The following is a 19,317-nucleotide window of genomic DNA, read 5'->3' as shown; positions in this document are numbered from 1 at the left end:
TTGACGTAATTTGCCGCTGACTACCGAATAAATCGTGACTCGTAAGTATCAGCTCGCGATGCGCTCTGCACAAATCGGATACCGAAAGGTGGGCGCCTCTTTTGCAGGTGAGAGCCATTAGAAGATTTGAAAAATTCATTGGGAGCTGACGTCTGCTCGTCAAACGTGTCGGAGTAAAGAACAACCAATATTATCCACGAGTAACAACCACCAGGAAGATGCATTGAAATATGTAATATCGCGCCGTAGATATGTATACATATTTTCATGTACATCGGGATAACTATAAATTATAGATTCAATCAATACTGCGTTGTAGATACATTTAGATATATATATTAGATGATAAAAAATGGAAATGTTAGTAGTTATCAATTATTCTCGGACATACTCGATAATCGTAAAATCATTAAAAATCGCGACTTTTCTTGCTAGCATGTGGTGCTCTTGTCAATCGCACCGTTGACACATATATAAAAACTAATTGGCTAAATGCGTTACTTGATTATGACTGAATCCAAAATATATAACAGACCAAGGCATGACAACGGACATCAACAGTTTAACATTGAAAGAGGCAAATGTTCTTTCCTGATACTTTTCTTATCCTATTTTTTGCTTTATTCAATAAAACAGTAAAGGTATTGTTAGAATTTATCTCTCTTAATGGTACATTGTCGAATTCACCATGCTGACATAATGAAGATGCGTGAATGCTTGGTCTGTATATATTATATATATTTGTCACTGCCTCTTATGTATACTTGAAATAAAATATAACAAAATAAAGAAATTTGAATGTACTTGTATGTACTAATCATCTCTGTATAACGTTGGAAAAAATATGAATATTACAATCAACTCCAAGTAACCAAAGGCTCCAAGCTATTCTAAGACCGGCCTTGCCTAAGTCCGATACATTCCTTGCCTATCATAGCAACCTCACATATCTTGCACACTGTGTCCTTAAACAGAGGATTGTAGCTGGCACCGCATAAGGGGCACTTCACTTCCGGCTTGCCTCTGTAAATAGGTGTGAACGTGCTCGCGCACAACGAAAACGGATTGTGCTCGTCGTACACTAACTGATGCTCATCGACGGGGTTTTTGTCGCAAACCTGAAACGAGCAGATCAGACCTCTCAGATTCGTCGCAAACATTGTGTTTAGAATCATTAAATACGTTGAAGTTACATCAGCTGCGTTCAGCAGAGAAAGCGGCTTTGCAACTGTTATAAAATTCGTGAATTTGATTGGTATATGCTTTCAATCTTGGTAAAACCTAAGAGCATACACCATTCACGATTTTTACAACAGTTGCAAAACTGCTTCTCTGCTGAACGCAGCCATTGATATATATATGAACATGTATTAATGATATATATTTTAAGCATTTACAATAAGAATTTAAAACGTAACTTAAGATTAAACAGTAAGATTAAACGGCAAAAAATTGACCAATCACAATTGATTATTCTCTTCACATTCGACTGTGATTGGCCAATTTCTTAAGGCTTAAAGTTTAAACTCTCGTTTTAGACCCCGCTTAACGTTTAAATTCTCATTTTAGAACCCGCTTAAATTTTACACTTTAAATTCTTATTGTAAACGCCGCTATAGGTATTAATAAAAAGAAAAAATGAAAATACCTGCAGGATCTTCCGAACCTGTTGCGCGAGTTCGGGCTTCGGTCCGAGCTCGAGCAATCTTCTCGCGAACGAAGCGGCGGTTTTGTAGTTCTTCAGCTTGAAGAATATGTTCGCGGCTATTCTCAGAGTGAGTATCTGATGCACCGGTTGCAGGTTGCAGTGTGTGAAATACGCCGCCATCTCGCAGATCCTCTTCTGCTCGGCCAGCGTGTTCTTCGACAGATTCTTACGTTCGGTCTCCATTTTCAGACCCAAGATGTACTCGCGGCATATCTGAATCAGCTGTTGAGCCTCCGCTATGTCCTGCTTGGTGTCGACAACGAGCAACGGTACGCTCAGCAAGGTGCCCTGCAGCTTCTCTATCGCCTCCGTGAATTTACCGGCGGTCGTCAACTGATAACACATCTGGAGACGCTGAACCAGCTCGGCGAGATGCAGTCCCACCGCGGGCACGCCTGTCTTCGGCGTGGCGTCTTTCCAATTCCTCTGTGGATACCCGTGCAACGACGGTATGTTCGGCAGACTGGCGAAGGACGTTCGGGAACGGGCGTACGTGCTCAAGAACAGGGACTGATACGGCCCGAACTCTACCACGCCGACCTGATTGTTCAGCAATCGGAAGGCGGACTCGAACGAGCCGGCTAATACGTGATCGACCACCAGTTGGGAGTTGTTAATCCAATGCTGCGTCGGTGGCAAGCCCTTAGTAGGAGGAGAGTAATAGCCATCCTCGTTGGAGGTCGTGGTGACCTCCAGTTCCGGCGGAAGGTCGACGTCTTCGACGTCCCACCCGGCGCTCTCCTCGCCTTCAGCAGCGATCTCCGCGTCAACACCTTCCTCGCCCTCCTCGTCTATTCCGAGCTCCTCGTCGTTGCCCCATCCGTCCATAGTCGTCCCGCCATCGTCTTCCGGAGCCAAAGCGGCGGCCACTTGACTCTTGCCGCGAGAAGACATCATCACGCTCTCGAAGAAGCCTTTGGAGACTGTCAGCAGCGGCCAATTGTTCTCGGCCTGTTGAATAGGCACCGGTGGACGCAGATAGATAGCGCCGGTCTCCAGCAACGAGAGCTCCTCGCTCATCGACTCGTATTGGGCGTCGTCGTCTTCGTTGGATATCCCGTGGATCTTCTCGGTAACGTATGCCAACGATGCTTGTCCAGAGTTCTACATAATAAAAAGTCAAAATGTCAACCTGCATTCCAATCCTCAGTTACTTGGAATTCATTTTAACGTTGAGTTTTTTTTCCAACGTTGCACGGAAACGATTGGTACATATGCAAGTACATGACAATTTTCTCGTTATAACACTTTATTCACTCAGGTATATTTAAATATATATATGGATATAAACAGGATGTTCAAAAAGTCCCGTGACGGTGTAATATTTTAGAAAGTATTCTATAGAAAAAAATGTTTCAGACAAAAGTTGTAGCATTTAAAAGAATCCATTTAATGGTTTGAGCAGTTTGACCTAGATGGCGTTGCCAAAATTAAATCAGGATCAGTTTGAATTTTTTTTAATGGAATCGCATGATTTTTTAAACAAAAATTGATTCCTCTAATCATATGTACAAAAATATTAAATTAAAATGATCAAAAAGTGAATACTTCGACATTTTACATTTTATCCCATCGATTCATATTTTATACTGAAAAGTACCAAGATAAAATATGAAATACCTGAAAAAGTACTCGACTTTTCGATAACCTCACCTTACTTGTATGTTACATAGTTACGAATTACGAATATAAATAAAATTATCACAACTAATGTGAAGATACGTACCCGCAAAATCTTAGCCCGTTCGTAAATGTCGCCGAGCAACAAACTGCCTTGATACTGTCCGGACACGTCTTTGCGGATCTCCGCGATTTTGATCATCTTGCGCAGCTTTTCCAGATTGCCGGTGATGAGATAAAGGAAAGAGAGCTTCTCGAAGTTCTTGGTCCTCTGGTAGCACATCTCCACGACCTGATGGTTGCCCTGCAGCAGAGCGGCTTGAGCCAAGCTCTCCCAGCACGATTTCTGATCCAGCGATCTCGCCGCTTCCAGGGCCACCTCGATGTTTCCGCACTCGAGCGCCAGCCCGAATCTGGTCTTTTCATCCTTCACGAAGTGAAGCGCCACTTCCGGATATCCTTTCTGCTGTAGGTAGGCTATAATAGACTGCCCGACGAGATTCGCGTAGCGTACCATGTACAGGACCTCCTCGTACTTCCTATTGATCAACGCGAGCTTGAACTTGTATTCCGTCGAGTCTATCCGCAGAATCCTCGGCCGGCACTCCCGGTCCAGGCAGTAAACCTGATTGTTCTTGACTTTCGTCACGTAGATCGGCAAGTCTAGCGTGCGAATGATGCCATGATCGCCATTGTTGATCGCGTACTTGATGTGGTTGCTGGTCGTGTAAATGAACACGCCGGAATAGGCCTCCCAGGCGCCAGACTTCACCCTGGTGTTCTCGTACACGGAGCAGAGAGACTCCAGCCGGCGATTGCAGATGTTGACGGTGTGCTTGGCCAGCAACGCGACGTGGGACATGTCGCTGGACCACACGACGTATCGACACTTGGAGATCTTCACTTCCGCCAGGGTTCTCTTCTGCTGAACGTCGAACAGGGTCACCTGATCCGGGTCGCGTAGGAGCAGCATGCCGGTGCCGGCGTAGAATATCTCGTCGCAATTGGGAATCTGCACCTTCTTCGTCACCTCGTTTTTCAGGTTCTTGATGACTAACTGGAAAGAGACGCGGATAACCGAGAATAGACATACAATTTTCAACGAGTGAAAGAAACGTACGAGCAGTGTTTATATCAACTATCTCGTATCTGAGCTGTTGAGATGAAAGATGCACGTGTCTCGAATTACATTCATTTACAGTATCTTCAGTAAGTCAATTATTAGTTAAAGATGTTTTAGCTTACCGAATACGCTCTGTCCAATACAGCGAATCGATTCCTGGCGACCCAGATGGCGGTGACGCCGGACGCTCGTTTGGTGTCGGCGTCTGTGCTGGAGTCACCCTCACGTGGTATCATGTACAAGTCGTAGGTGCTGTTCTCAATGTTCGAGGGCGATCTCGTACACACCAGGACGCTATTCTCCGCCTGATTGAACGACATACTGTAAGGCGGCGTCTTCCCGCCGCCTCGAATCTGCATCACCGACGTATCCTTCGACGTGCCGAAATCCAGCTTGCGCAGGAAGCGGTCCTTCACGTAGTACATAAGATTCTCGTAGGGGACCGCATAGGCGGGACGCTCTCTTTCGAGCTTGAAGATGATCATGCCGGAGTCGTGGCCGGCGGCGAAGAGGTTCAGAGTCGGGTGGGCGGCCAGCACCCAGAATCTCTCGTGTTCCCGTCTGAACGTGTGCAGACACGTGCGCTTCGTCATGTCCCACACGCGGATGCTCTTGTCCTCCGAATTGGACAGTATAAGGTCCTGTCTAGGGTGGAACAGCACGCAGGACACGTTGTTGTAATGGCCGCGACACGTGTCCACCTCCCACGCTTTGGCGTCGTTCATACGCCACATCTTGATCTGCCGATCGTCCGCCCCGGAGACTATCAACGGCAGCGAGGAGTGGAAGCATGCCCAGTTGACGCCTCTGTCGTGACCTTCCAGCACGTACTTTACCACCGCGTCCGCCTGGCCGAACAAGTCGGTCGCTCCAGGATTCTTCAAGTGGTCCTCGAGACCCCCCGGCCCGGGTGCTACGTTCTTCTTGCGCAATCCTGCAATTGCATTCGTCCCGATTATTAAGGGGCAATCGTCGTCTCTCTCGATAATCGCACGCCCGAAACGGTCGTGGCACCTCACTGTGCATTTTGTAATGATACGTCGTCGCGGTGCAATTGCAAGGCAATTGCAATGACACGACCAGAAATAATCAATGTACGTTACACGAGTTATATTGCATTTACATTGTTGAATAGGAAATTATAACATGGATGTTATGTTTTATTAGTTGGTATTTACCGCAGGATTGCCATAGAAAGTGAATTTCGAAATTCCCCGACATTTCCATGCTTTCCAGACAGTGGAGAATTTTCCACGAGCAATATTTAATTGCAAACTTTAACGTTTAGGAGCAAGGATTGTAGAAAAGGTAACTTATATTATTAGAAGTAATACAAACTTAAAAGTTTTGCTGACATAATGTAATCCTGAATGCAAATTCAGGCCAACAAAATAAATAAATGAGTATTTGAAAAAAAGAATACTGTCGAGAGCATTTAAGAGCAAAGTTGTGAGCAAAGTTCAACATTCCAGATTCTTCATATCTTTTCCCAGCTTTCCAGGTCCGTGACAACCCTGTTATTGGATAGAAATAATAACAAGCAACATCCACGAACCGGAGATGTCCCATACGCGGACAGTTTGATCCAACGAAGCAGACACAATGATGTCCTCCGTAGGATGGAATTGGGCGCACATTACGTAATGATTGTGCCCGGTCAGCACGCAGATACAAGTGCGGCTCTGCCAGTTCCAGATCCGTATGGTCTGATCGTCCGACGCGCTGAGGATCCACGGATACTCCTGGTGGAACATCGTCGTCCTGATGTAGTCCAAGTGGCCCAGCAGCGTGAAGATGCACCTCCGTTGCTTGTAATTCCAAACTTTGATCTTGTAGTCGTCGCCGCCGGAGACGAACAGCGGCTGCTGATTGTGGAAACATATGCCGCGGACGGGCCCATCGTGCTCGTCATACTTGTCGAGCAGAGTGCACATACGGTAGTCCCACAACTGAATGACGCCATTGTGCAAGCTGCAATTTACATGAGCGTGAGACATTCGTAATGTGATTATTTCGTTCGTTTAAACAACGCGAATTCATCGTGTTTGTGTAACGTGAAATATAGAAAATACATTTTGTGAGATTGAAGAAAAACATCTAAAAGCCATTCTTTAATTTTATAAGATATGTTGGGTTGATGCAAAAATTCGTTCCGTTTTTTATCAACTTTTTTGTTCAGAAATCCCAGAAACGGGATCATGCAGCGATCGGAGAGCTATCAGATAATCGAACAAAACAAAACAGCTCATACTTAACTGACTGATTGTACTTTAAAATAAATAAATATTATACAAGGTGTCTGACGCAAACCGTTCCATCCGTCATACTTGTAATTTAAATTAATGTGAATAAAAAAATCCTTTATCATTTCGCAAACAACTGTGCAAAATTTTGAATTACTAATTATTGAACATGGCCATATATAGAAGTCTCTCTAATTAATAATTCAATTTATTAATAATAATTAAAAAGTAATTCAAAATTAATTCAATTGATTAATAACTCAAAAACTTAAATATATAAATTATGATTAAAAACGAAGCGAACTTTTGCATCAGCCCAATATCTATATATAAATCCGCTGAGGAAATTTTTGATTGTTATATGAAATTTTATCTCCAACTTATTATGATCCAAAAATATCTTGTTTCGCAGAATCAATTACTCGTTTCGTTATTGTTACTTAATTCCCGTTAATTTTCTCCGTATTTGCAGATGTAATTGTACTTTATTTTCGCGGAGGTACGGCAACGGTGAAATCACTTATTGGTTCGCATGAGAGTATTATCCACTTCAATCGCCATGAGCTATATCAGGAATTTTATGGGCGTCCCGGATTGCGAAAACCGGTGGTTTGTACGATTTTTTCGTGCGGTTGCACGATTACAAAATGAGGCGTAAATATAGAGGTCATTCGCAAACTGGATTTCGGGCCTACGCCTTGATACAGGGTGTCCCGATATCACTATGGAACGGGAAAAGGAACGCGAGTTCAAGAATGTGGTGTACATGGAGCGCGAAAGCGACGACACGAACGAATTTCTCATTGTCTCTCTTGCTCGTTTCTACTATCATGATTTAAATGTAATCGACGATTAACTTGGCATTAATTGGTTGAACTGATCAATGCGACTGGCCAATTCCATTGGGTTAATCGTCAATTAGATTTAAACCGTGATGGTAGAAACCCAGCATAAGCGAATTTAGATTGTTTCCAATGCATAACTCGCGTTATTGTCTCCGTCGGATCTCGACGTATCACGCTCGATCGCCCGGTATATCCGTAAAAATATTTGACCTCTATTATCTTAGAAAATAGGCGTGGTACACGCATTACTTAATCTGAATATCTGAGAAATACATAATCGCTCTTTCTCGGTCGCCCGGGCCCGACCTTCCGAAGCGATAATCACTTGAATTTATGTATGAATATCTCGGCTGACAAATCAGGCGCTCTCCTACGTATCTAGAAAGAATATCACCAGACGCGATTACTAAATTTGTCGTTAGCCTAATTTAATTAAGCTAATTTTTTTTTTTTTTCAAAATGATCCATCACGTCCTAGTTACGTCCATTATTCGGAGGCATTTGTATAGATTCGGGATAGAATTTGTGTAGATGATAGATATTTATAATAATATCGGTATTATCTGCGCGATATATGTTATCTAACTGATAAATACTATAACGAATAAATTATAAATAACTATAAATATAACAAATAAGTCGCGAAACAAATAACGTCGTCTCATACAGGACAGTTAACTTTCAAATAACAAGATTGGGTCGGATCCGACCGGATTCATGTTCTAATACTTCCGTGCATGTGCTTGTAAAACTTTATATTTCAGGTATTTTACATATTTTGCGATATATTTTATTTTATTTTATTTCCTAACTTATTGTGAGAATAAAAAGTGTCTAGTCGAAAAAATTAGTTGGAAAATCTATAAAATGCTTCTATCGATCGGATCTGATCTACTTTGTTATACGTTAACTACATAATAACTTTGTTAATCGAGACCCGGGAAAACAGCTTATATATCATCATATAAAATTACATATATAATTACATGTGATTTTGACATGAATTTTGTCCCTATATGGCTACATATATAATTATATATGTCCATACGATATAAAAATACTGTTGAATGAAAAACGGAAAAATTAGTTTGATTCGATTAAGTATTTACGTCGTGGATAGCCATAAATATAAGCATTTATTTCAATTATATTTGTATAACAACATTTTTTTATGAAACATATATAATCATATTTGATTGCCATATGGCCATATAAAGAAAAACTCCATACATAATCATTTTTTCCCGAGGAGTTAAATTTGCTGCTTTAGATTGTATGTGAGAAAGAAAGAGAAAGGGATGTTATATACTTAGAGAAAGATATATATATATTGAGAAGCAAAACATGCATGTAGTCCCGTGACGTTGTAAGTATCGTAAGCTAAATCTTTCGAAAATTTCGCATTAATATGCATGAGGGAAACGATTAATCTACTCCTTATAAATTGGATAATTTATCTTCGCTCACACGAAATGCATACATGCTGCGCGTCCATCGCGATGAAAACTATCCGAAAGTCGATCTCCGCACTACATAATTTCGATGAACGACAATCGTGGGGTCCCCCCGAGACATCTCGACGGAATCAGGTCATCAGAAACAGAGGTGTATAATGCGCGGGAGTGGGGGGTCAAGTGCACGTCGGACGCCGTGTATATAGAGATCACATCATTACACATCCTGGTAGTCCGCTCCTTAATGTCATTAAGCTCGCATCACTTTCGACAATGGCAGCTCACCATTGTTTCACCATCGGTGTCGTAAGTGTATTTATATATCGAATAATTAATTTGTCCTCCCTACAATGTGTCCGAGAATCACTGATCCGAATTTTTCACGATACTCTTTGGCGAATTGGCTCTCCGAGCTCGGTCTTTGTGCACAACTCGCCACAAAAATCACGTCGATTCGCGTGTAAAAAATAATCGAAGGTAAAAACGCATTTCTTTCTTTGATTTTCTCAGCTCTTCCTGGGGACACTATCGACAGTGAGAGCGATTTCCGTCCCGTATGAGGACATCCACCTGGAGTATCCTACCGCTGCGAGATTCATCTATACGGCGTCCGAATTCGATTCTGATTTCGATGGATATTCCTATTCGACTGAGGATCTCAATGGCGGCGGCAGTAACGTTGTCTTTGCAACCGGTGCGGATTCTTTGGGCAAGCTGAAGAAGACAATGAACTCGATGTATAAAACCGATGCTATGATGAAGACACCGGAAAGCTACATGCAAAGAGACAAGTTGGATAATACCCAAAACAACACTCAAAAAAATCCAATGTCTCCGGGGCAACAATCTAAATCCGAAATTGAGGCGAACATGAACAAACAAGAAGATTTTGTCTTGGACACCGATGTTTCCGATGAAGGGGAGAAAATATTGAAAAATCCGGAAGCAAACGATAGCTCATTTGAACATCAAGCTCCTCAAGAAGTTCCTTTTATGCCTTATCCGGCGTTCCGTGCAAATTTCTTAAATTTGCAACTTCCAGTGGTGCTTCCCAGATATCATATACCATCGGATGTCATACAGGACCAATATTATCCTCACAGTCCCTATACTGATTTACAATTTCCTTTGCATGATTTTGACTTTTACAATCCCTCTGCGCCATTATTTTATCAGACTCCCATCACAGCCAATCCAGTTCCTATTAATGTTTTGAACCATGCATCAGCAGCTGTTAAAGACACAACAGTGCCTGCGAAAGCAAGTACTGTTGAAAGTTCAAGGACAACAACCCAATCTGCTAACTCTGTAGAATCCAATATGATAGAATTAAAATCCAATTTTGAGTCAACGGTAAATCAAGTTGAAGAAACATCTTCCAGTGAATCTACTTCCAACACAGTTGAAACCATGACTGCGTCTAAGGTAATCGACGAAGAAATGACAACCGAGTCTGCAAAGTCTACAGTAAAATCTAGGAAATGTGATGATCAAATTGTAAATGATAAAGTAAGCAGTACTGAGTCTGCGAACACAAAAGTAAGTACTTCAACAAAGGAATCAAGCACCGAAACATCTGCAATGTCCACAAATGAAATGTAAACTCAGATATTGTGTTTTATCCTGCTGCGTTATCATAAATGATGATGAGAATTTGTAACATGATGCAAAAAACTGCTTGCTACAATAATGTAAATAATATTTGAATCATGTAAAAATAAATTTTTTGATATTTTTCCCATGCACGTTACAAATTAGTATGTAGATATAATAGTAAAGAAGAAGATTACGAAAATGATAATAAAAACAAACCCTTATTTCCTATTCAATGCAATTCCTCATATGTAATATTATTAATTCTAAATTCACATCAAATATAGGTTAAGTCAATATACAATCAGAGAGTGTTCAAGCGAATGACATTTCAATACTGCCGCTGTTTAAAGTGGGACACTTTTTTTGCAATCTGTTGAAATGTTCTACTGGCAATAATCTCTAAAAATGTCACTGAGTTAAATTAAAACACATGTGTCACTTACCTTGCAAGCACCCAGGGACGTTTCGGGTGAAAGGACAGTCCTTTCACTCGAGCGGATTTCGTCTCGAATTTCGTTAACATATTTTTACTTTTAACCTTAATATTGGACGAATATTTATGCAATTAATCAAACATCACTCTCTTCAAATTCTCTAAACTCTTGACACGACGGGAGACACGTCACTAATCGTCACAAACTGCAATTCGATAAGTTTGTAGATACGTCTCGTATACGTCGTCAGATATCGGCTGTTACACAAATTTTTCATTGAAGCTTTTAGTTCCAAAACTTCTGCTACGAGTCGCCACTATCGAAGAATCGAGGCAGTAGTGCGACTCAACGATATAGCGGACGAACTTTATTTACAAGTAGTATGGCTCAACTACTGATGAAATAAAAGGTCCGTTCTTTTTCGATTAATTAACGTACACTTAGTCCCAGTCTACGGTAGGTGCTTTAAGCTCTAAGCCTTAAGAAATTGACCAATTACAGTCGATTATTCTCCTCACATTTGACTGTGATTGGTCAATGTTTTAAGGCTGTTCTACAATATGCCTTATGTCGCTATTGGATGCCGGAATGCAGCCGATGGTCCAATGAGAGAATTTATTTTTCGAAAGTTAATTCTTCTCATTGGATTATCGGCTGCGTTCCGACATCTGACAACGACATACGACATATTGTAAAACAGGCTTAAGAGCTTAAATTCTCATTGTAAACCTCGCTTTATAGAATTTAAAAAGAGATAGATACAGTTAAGACTTGGTGGAAAAAGACGAAGAGAACTAATCAAAACTAGTACAAGTCGATATTCATAGTCGCATCTTATATTTAAGATCATCTTAAATTCATCTTCAGATACTGTATGCCTCATTTCATTGGTTGCTAAGCATCTGAAGATGAACTTAAGCCAGTTTTAAATATAAGATCTGACTATGAATACCGTCTGCAGCCAATTCAACGAAAAAGGACAGATCTATAACCTCTTTATTCTTTAGTAGAGCTACCAAACAACTCCGGTTAAATTTTTGTGTTTATTTATCAACAATAAAGGAGAAGTAAAGGATTTTGCGGCCTGACGAAGGGAAAATCGATCATCGATTCATCGATTCTACATTGCCAACTCTAATTGCACGCGGTACGTTTTGATTGGCCGATATGAAAGGCACGTTTTGTCGTCTGGTCCGCTCAATCTTGGATGTCAATATAACCTGTTAGGTATCGTTCAAATGGAATTATTTAAATTAATCACGATCTAATACGAAACATATAACACAATAAACCCTCAGGAAATATTTGTACCCCATTATTCTCCAATCGTAAGGAGAATACGCTCAGGTGCTTCCTATAATTTTTTATACACTATTGTATACTATACAGTTGTGTCGGTGACCGGTCTGTTTCGATATAACAATATAATGCAAGTGCCGACCAGTATTGTTGTTCTGAATCTCTTTGTGATTGTATTGATTTGCGTAAACAGTGTGCAATGTGAGAAAGAAAAGCCGAGCAAAGACGAATTGAAGAATCAGAAGCTTCCGCCCTGTGCAGCTTGCAAATTATTCACCAATAGTTTCAAAAAGGTAAATATTGCATTTGACGTTTGACGATTATTAAATTTAAAGTGACAGAATTGTATTATATCTAAATATGGTAAAATTGTACATCATTCTAGTCGGTGTGAAAATTTCAAGAGTTACAATTATTTTACAGGGTTTAGAAAAGACAAGTCGTGGAAAGTTTGAAGGCGGAGATAGTGCCTGGGAAGAAGATAAGCTTCGTTCCTACGCGAAAAGCGAGATACGATTGGTCGAGATACAGGAGAATCTATGCAAAGACATTGAGAATGGAGAGATACAGTGCCATACCTTAGCGGAAGAATTGGAGAATCTGATAGAGGAATGGTGGTTCAAGCACCAAGATACTTATTCGGATATATACGACTATATTTGTATAGAAAAGACACAACGTTGCTGTCCTAAGGATCATTACGGTCCAAGTTGCAAACCATGTCCAGGATATCCAGATAGAATATGCAACAATAATGGCAAATGCAAAGGAGCCGGTACTAGGAAAGGAAGTGGCGAATGCCTTTGCGACAGGGGTTACTTAGGAGATACTTGTTCAGAATGTGCTTCAGGATACTATGAGTCTTACAAGGATGAAAGGACCTTGCTGTGCTCAGCATGCCATGCAGCATGCGATGGGCCCTGCAGAGGCGCTGGACCGAAGGATTGTGAGAAGTGTGCAAGTGGCTGGCAAATGATAGAGGACAAAGGCTGCTTTGACATTGACGAGTGTCTAAAAAGCGACGAGATCTGTCCTGGGAATCAGTTTTGTGTTAATAAAGAGGGAGGACATTCTTGCTTGGGTATATATATATATATATATATGTGTATATACTTTATAAATTTTCTACAAATCGATATTTCTAGAAACTTGAATACAAGAATATCTGTAATTTGAAAATATACTTTTCCAGCTTGCGATAGAGCTTGCAACGGCTGCACCGGCGATGGTCCAGACATGTGCGTCGGGTGTGCTGAAGGATACCATAAGAAAGAAAATCTGTGTATAAGTAAGTAATGAATAAGATGATAAAAAAGGTGACAACAGCGTTCTCTGATTCGTACTCATGATTTGTATTATTTGCAGACTCGGATCTGCTCGGCCGTAAGAAACAGGAAAATCTGGCGCGATATCTGACGTACTTCGGTCTCTGCGTGGCGACATGCATCATTCTGCAGCGCAACGTTTACGCGGCAGGCGTTATCGGTCTGTTGGTTGCGGTGTATATATCCGTTTCGGAATACATGATCGCAAACAGCAATGTGCAAGATACCACGGCGAACATGGACATTCTAGGACCAGCTTTAATAGGCGCGTAATTTTAACGATTCTCTCCGTGAAGTCAGTTACGATTTCGTACTGACACAAGGAATCACCTCCTATTCATATGTAAAATAGATCATAGAATTAATCTGTAATTAATGTGTCGTTCTGCACGAGTTGCAGAGAAAATATGAGAATTAATTTATTAATATAAAAGAAACTATCTTCTATTGCACCATTATTGAAATTAGAGATTTTCCGATGTATGTTTCTGTTATTTGCTTTTGTTGTACTATTATTATGAAATCATGTGATTTTTATTTAGATACATCTTTCTTATCTGCCAAAGTCACTACGGTCGGCTTTTTTCCCAATGTATAATCTCGTCATGTTGTGTTACATTATTGTAAATAATCTCTCAGCGCAAGTTAACAAGAAAATGGGGATATATAGCAGATTTGTCATAAATGCGTTATAAGGTGTAACATCTCTGTGTATGTTAATTAGACATTTTTATACTCTATAGAAAAAGATAGACGACTCTCTGATATATATACTCATAGTTTCTGATAGAAACATTATAAAATAAAAAAGAACAGTGTCGATTTTAACGCAAAGCGGAGAATGCGAGAACATCGTTGGCGATAAACTTCAAACACGAACTTCTAATTCGCATGTATCACAAACTCGCTGTATAAATTCTTTCTTATTCCATCTTACAGCGTTTCTATACGCAAAACACCGTGGAATTTAATTAAACGGAAGAATAAAACGACACTCTTGCGAGTAGAAGTTTATATTAACGTTCACCAAAGAGTGTGGCATTACTTATATATACATTCTGCATTTGACATTCATACACGCTACTTGCGAGTTATGTAAGCGCATCGTATGTGGAACAAGTACCCTTACGCGATATGGCAAATATATTATGCAAATAAAAGATTTTTGTTATTTTTTTTCGTAATACGAAATTCTGCCCTTCATTGTCGTACTCGTGAAACCCGTGATACATCATTCCAGAGATTTATACTCGAATAAAATTGATGATCGAGTAATTAATCGTGGATGAAACTTGTTGCTTAGGGATCAGACAAAAATTCGGTTGAAGGAACAGAAAAAACATTCCTTTAACACAGAAAAAATATTCTTACACAGAAAAAAAAAATCTTAAATTAATGATAAATGTTTTCATATATAAGCAAGAATATTATAATATTCTTAAAAGATTTTTAGTCTTGAATTGAGTGCAATTAAATAATACTTGCATTAATACAAAAATTCAATTAAGTCAAGACATCTAAGAAGACTATAATATTTTTGCTTATATTGTATATGAGAATATTTAACATTGACTTAAGACTAATTTTTTTTTCATATAGGAATGATGTTCAGTCAGTTATTCTCTTTGTCTCAACCGAATTTTAACTAGTTTTAAGCTGAATGTTCACACGGATGTTCTCAGTCGCAGTAACAGAGATCTCACCTATTTGGTCTGTTCTTTAGAACTGGTTGCACTAATTGAATAAATTTACGCACACTGAAACGTGAGAATCTTGTACGTACGTTTCAATATGCATGTAAATTTCTTGAAACCAGTGAAGCTAGTTCAGTTGTAAAGAACAGGCCATGTGGCCTTGAGTTTTCATTTCTTGTCCTCGATTTTTCACCTCAGATCCCCGTTCAGTCGCAAGAACTGAAATTTTTTCCATGTGGTTGCTCCGTTACAGCACACTAGCTCGTAGCGCTGACACTCGTGTGGGCGCGAGTCAAACGCGGAGAAACGCCTGTTAATTAAGACGATGTCGAATCCGATAGAATATTTCAAGAGAGCGGAAACAAAATATTTCTATCTCAGAACCGACGAGAGTTGTGTAACTCGCCGGATTCGCGACGTCGGTGCCTTTGGACGCTGTTCGCACACGACGAGGATTTTCGTCAAACACCTGCAGGCGTGGTGCTCCAAGGGTTAATAACGCTCGAAGCGGAAGAGAGAGAGAGAGAGAGAGAGAGAGAGAGATTTACGTGTGCGGGAATAAGTGATGCCTTGATGCAGCACGCGCAGGTGACACCGAGACTGACGGTGACGCGCTACATTATTCAAAATCGACGTCTTCCGAGACCGAGAGTGCTGTTCCGATCGTATGCACGGGGTAATGCGCGATGAGCCGCGCGCAGGAAGCGCGGATTTCCTCGCGATCGAGAGGTGTGCGCGCTCCCAAAATGGATATTACATTAAATAATCGGCTTCTCAATAATTTACATCGCATTAACGGACAATAATCGAGATTACATTAACGGGCGAATGCCCTGCTCGGCGTTCTGCTCAGCGCCGTCATGAAATTATCAGACGCCGCGCGAGCGTCGACCGGCGGCGGATCGCCGGCATTTCCCGGCTTCGTTTCGTGTTTTCGCGGTATTAATCCGTAAATCATAAAGGTGCAACGACCCTCCGCCCGCGAACTCGCGACGGAAATTTTCCATCGCCGACTACCCGCGGATAATTTAATTGCCGCGTCGAGGTGCGATGCGTCTATGACGTCTCTATCCGTATACTGTGATGCTGCAGCTGTCTGGCAATTAATAATGAAGGAACGATAATGGAACCCGCTGCAATACTTTGTTCACATCGCAACAATTTGTCTGCACGTCCCGTATGCTGACGCCCGAACTTTTGCGCCGTTCTCCGATCGATGCGTTGTTTCCCGTCTGAAAAAAATTTCCTCGGTACGATACGATACAGGACGGATGTGACGGGGATTACGCCGCTTCTCCGCCTTCCCCGCTTGCGGTTTTCGCGTTCTATTTGCGTTTGTAAAAAGTGCTCGGAGCTAATTCACCGGTAGAAACGCGCGTCACCAGAAAATCCAAGGAATCAAGGACCCAATACAATCAAAGGAAAACATGAAAAGGTCTGTAAGAGCCGAGCGCAGATTGTTGCACTGAGGAGAAAAAATTTAAAAATTTATTTGTGAAACAAGGTTTGTTTCACAGAAATGAGCGTTTATTTAAATACGACAAAATACAATTTTATTCCTAATAAATAAACCGATTAATGAAAGAACGTAAATATATTTCACAAAAATATATATTCCGTCATCACAGTACAATTTTTTCTAACCAATAAATATCGAGGAAAATGTCACAGGAAACATTTACTTCGCAAGATTTCAATTTCTTTTTCTCAGTGTGACGCGAATAAATTTATATGGGAAATAATATGTTTGATAGTGTTATCGCACACGGTGACGGGTTTGCCAGATTTTTTAATGCACGCGGGGAGTCTCCCTTTTACGACAAACCGACCCTGCATCTCAATTATTAAATAAATCTTCAGACCCCCATTACTAATTAACTATTTACGCATAATTGATTCTTTAATAAGTTGCGGGAAATACTGTCTCAGCCAGGAGTTGAACCTATTTATTTTTACCCTGGGGTTAAAGACCCCTTGAGTTTGCAGAAGTTTAATACAAGTATAGTTGCTTGCCGGTTCCTACATGTTCCTTGAGGTTTATGTCCTATTTTTAACTTCTATCCTAAATCATAAGGATTTTAATAAAAAATTACTGTGATATTAAAAAGTAATGTAGAGACGTTATACAAAAATTTCGGAATCATTGATCATTTTGTTTGGAAAATATAGGCATAGGAAATATACAATTTATAATAATACCCACAATATATATACATATACATATATTTAAATATTTATATATCACTTCTTATTATGTGTGCACTTCTATTAGCTCAATTGACGTATAAATAAAACATTAATAAAAAAATAAAAAGTAAATAATATGTCCGTGCTTGCAATATTGTGTATATTTCTTCTAATTGCGCTAAAATTTGTTACTTAAATGAAGTTGAATGAAGTTATAAAAAAGTTTTTTTCAGTAAATAATAAATTTATGAAGAGGCCTTTTTTAAAGTCGTCACTGAAAATCTCTACGATACAACTGCTTTAAGAACGTAAAAAAAGTGCAAGAGTAAGAGAGAGAGAAAGAGAGAGAGAGAGGACATCGAATATCACGAGAGTGCGCGGATACACTATTGATGCTGTGCGCTCGGACCGACGTTTGCATATGCGGAACATACATCCGTTTGACAACGCGGCTAAGGGGGAAAGATTCGCGGGGGTGGAAGTACTACAAGCGACCATGTCGCTGCACTCACGCGACATCGAGAGATTGACAGTGATATTTTGGATTATTCAAGACCGCCTCTGTCTTCCGCGCGTGGAGACGGTTTCGCCGACGGCGGAATCGACGCTGCGAGTGCGAGCGAAGCGCTCGTCGACGATGACGAGAGGAGAGAGAAAATTGCAGTCAGAGGCGAAAATTAATTGCAACTTATTGCGCCCGTCTCGTTCTCTCGATCGCGCGATCTGTACGCGACACGAGAATTCGTATCGTCCCGGGCTTCGAGCTTCGCTCGCGTTTTTGGAACAAACGAGTCCCTCGAAGTCTCCCGGCTGATGCGCTCGTTCTCGGATTCCCCTTTACCGCGGGGTGGATGAATGAAAAAATCGAAAGGAGCGAAAGAGAGAAGGAGAGAGACGAGCCCCCTTTCGCGCGTACCCCCTTTTTAACCCCCGGAGGCTGTAGACCGACCGGCACCTGGACCCGTTCACCCTTCCAACTTTTTAGAGTTCCCCCTTTCTCCGGTCTACAGCCCCTGGATTCGAGGCTTTTACCCCCTGCACGATCGCTCGAAGGGTTGTTTTAAATAATAATAACCCAACCCCGATCGTACAGGCACACGTACACGCGTTCAACAAGCACGCACGCACACACACACACACACACGTACATACACATGTACAGGGCGACGAACTCGATGCTCGTCGGGTCCTCAGTATGTTACCGGTGAGGCCACGTGTCGCGCGCGCGTGATTTTATATCCGATCCCGTGGCGTGGTGTGCCTTACACAGCTAACATATCGCCAACGCCGTATTATTTAAACAATTGCCGCGCGAAGTGTGCACGCGAACGTGAATCGGTTACGTGGCGCATCGCACTTGAAAGTCGACACCGTTTCCCCGCTGGAATATTCCGCGACTCGTTTTCTCTCTCTCTCTCTCTCTCTCTCTCTCTCTCTCCTTAGTCTTCACGAACGAAGTATCAAACGACTTCTCATGAGCGTGAAATCGAAGATCGACACATCACGCCTCGTCTAATTAACCCTCGAATAACAAGATCAGCCGGGCCAGATATTCTAATGTTTTCATGAACGCGCTTGTAAAGCGTCAGGTATTTTGCATATTTGCGATAAAAAGTGCCTAGTCGAGGAAATTAGTTGAGAAAACTGCAAAATGTTTCCACGGGTCGGATCCGACCCACGTGAACCTTGTTATCTGAAAGTTAACGACGTCGAATCGGAATTCACGTGCGGAGATGTCTCGCGCGCACGACGACCGGGACTTCGTCATAAGGCGTCCTCCGGGTCTTCT

The 19,317-nt window shown here is 41.2% G+C and overlaps 3 protein-coding genes across 3 annotated transcripts; 2 read left to right on the top strand and 1 right to left on the bottom strand.

The window, feature by feature from the left end:
- Positions 1–320: 320 nt before the first annotated feature.
- On the bottom strand, positions 321–11,235 carry LOC106742773 (coatomer subunit alpha). The gene is made up of 6 exons (XM_014616030.1): positions 11,033–11,235; positions 6,007–6,422; positions 4,574–5,385; positions 3,435–4,385; positions 1,649–2,812; positions 321–1,118 (listed from the first exon to the last, which is right to left on the bottom strand). The coding sequence occupies exons 1-6, from the start codon at positions 11,110–11,112 to the stop codon at positions 891–893; spliced, it is 3,651 nt and encodes a 1,216-aa protein (XP_014471516.1). The 5' UTR covers positions 11,113–11,235; the 3' UTR covers positions 321–890.
- LOC106742774 lies at positions 8,902–10,729 on the top strand. The gene is made up of 2 exons (XM_014616031.1): positions 8,902–9,299; positions 9,504–10,729. The coding sequence occupies exons 1-2, from the start codon at positions 9,267–9,269 to the stop codon at positions 10,593–10,595; spliced, it is 1,125 nt and encodes a 374-aa protein (XP_014471517.1). The 5' UTR covers positions 8,902–9,266; the 3' UTR covers positions 10,596–10,729.
- A 965-nt stretch (positions 11,236–12,200) lies between the features above and the next one.
- On the top strand, positions 12,201–14,809 carry LOC106742708 (cysteine-rich with EGF-like domain protein 2). Its single transcript, XM_014615903.1, has 4 exons — positions 12,201–12,615; positions 12,746–13,403; positions 13,515–13,610; positions 13,688–14,809. Exons 1-4 carry the CDS (start codon positions 12,451–12,453, stop codon positions 13,918–13,920), a joined length of 1,152 nt encoding a protein of 383 aa, XP_014471389.1. The 5' UTR covers positions 12,201–12,450; the 3' UTR covers positions 13,921–14,809.
- Positions 14,810–19,317: the final 4,508 nt, after the last annotated feature.

The sequence above is a fragment of the Dinoponera quadriceps genome, unplaced genomic scaffold, assembly GCF_001313825.1.
Source record: "Dinoponera quadriceps isolate SergipeBrazil2010 unplaced genomic scaffold, ASM131382v1 scaffold589, whole genome shotgun sequence".
Lineage (NCBI taxonomy): Eukaryota > Metazoa > Arthropoda > Insecta > Hymenoptera > Formicidae > Dinoponera > Dinoponera quadriceps.
The sequence above is the reverse complement of the archived record's forward strand: the minus strand, read 5'-3'. Positions and strand labels throughout refer to the sequence as shown.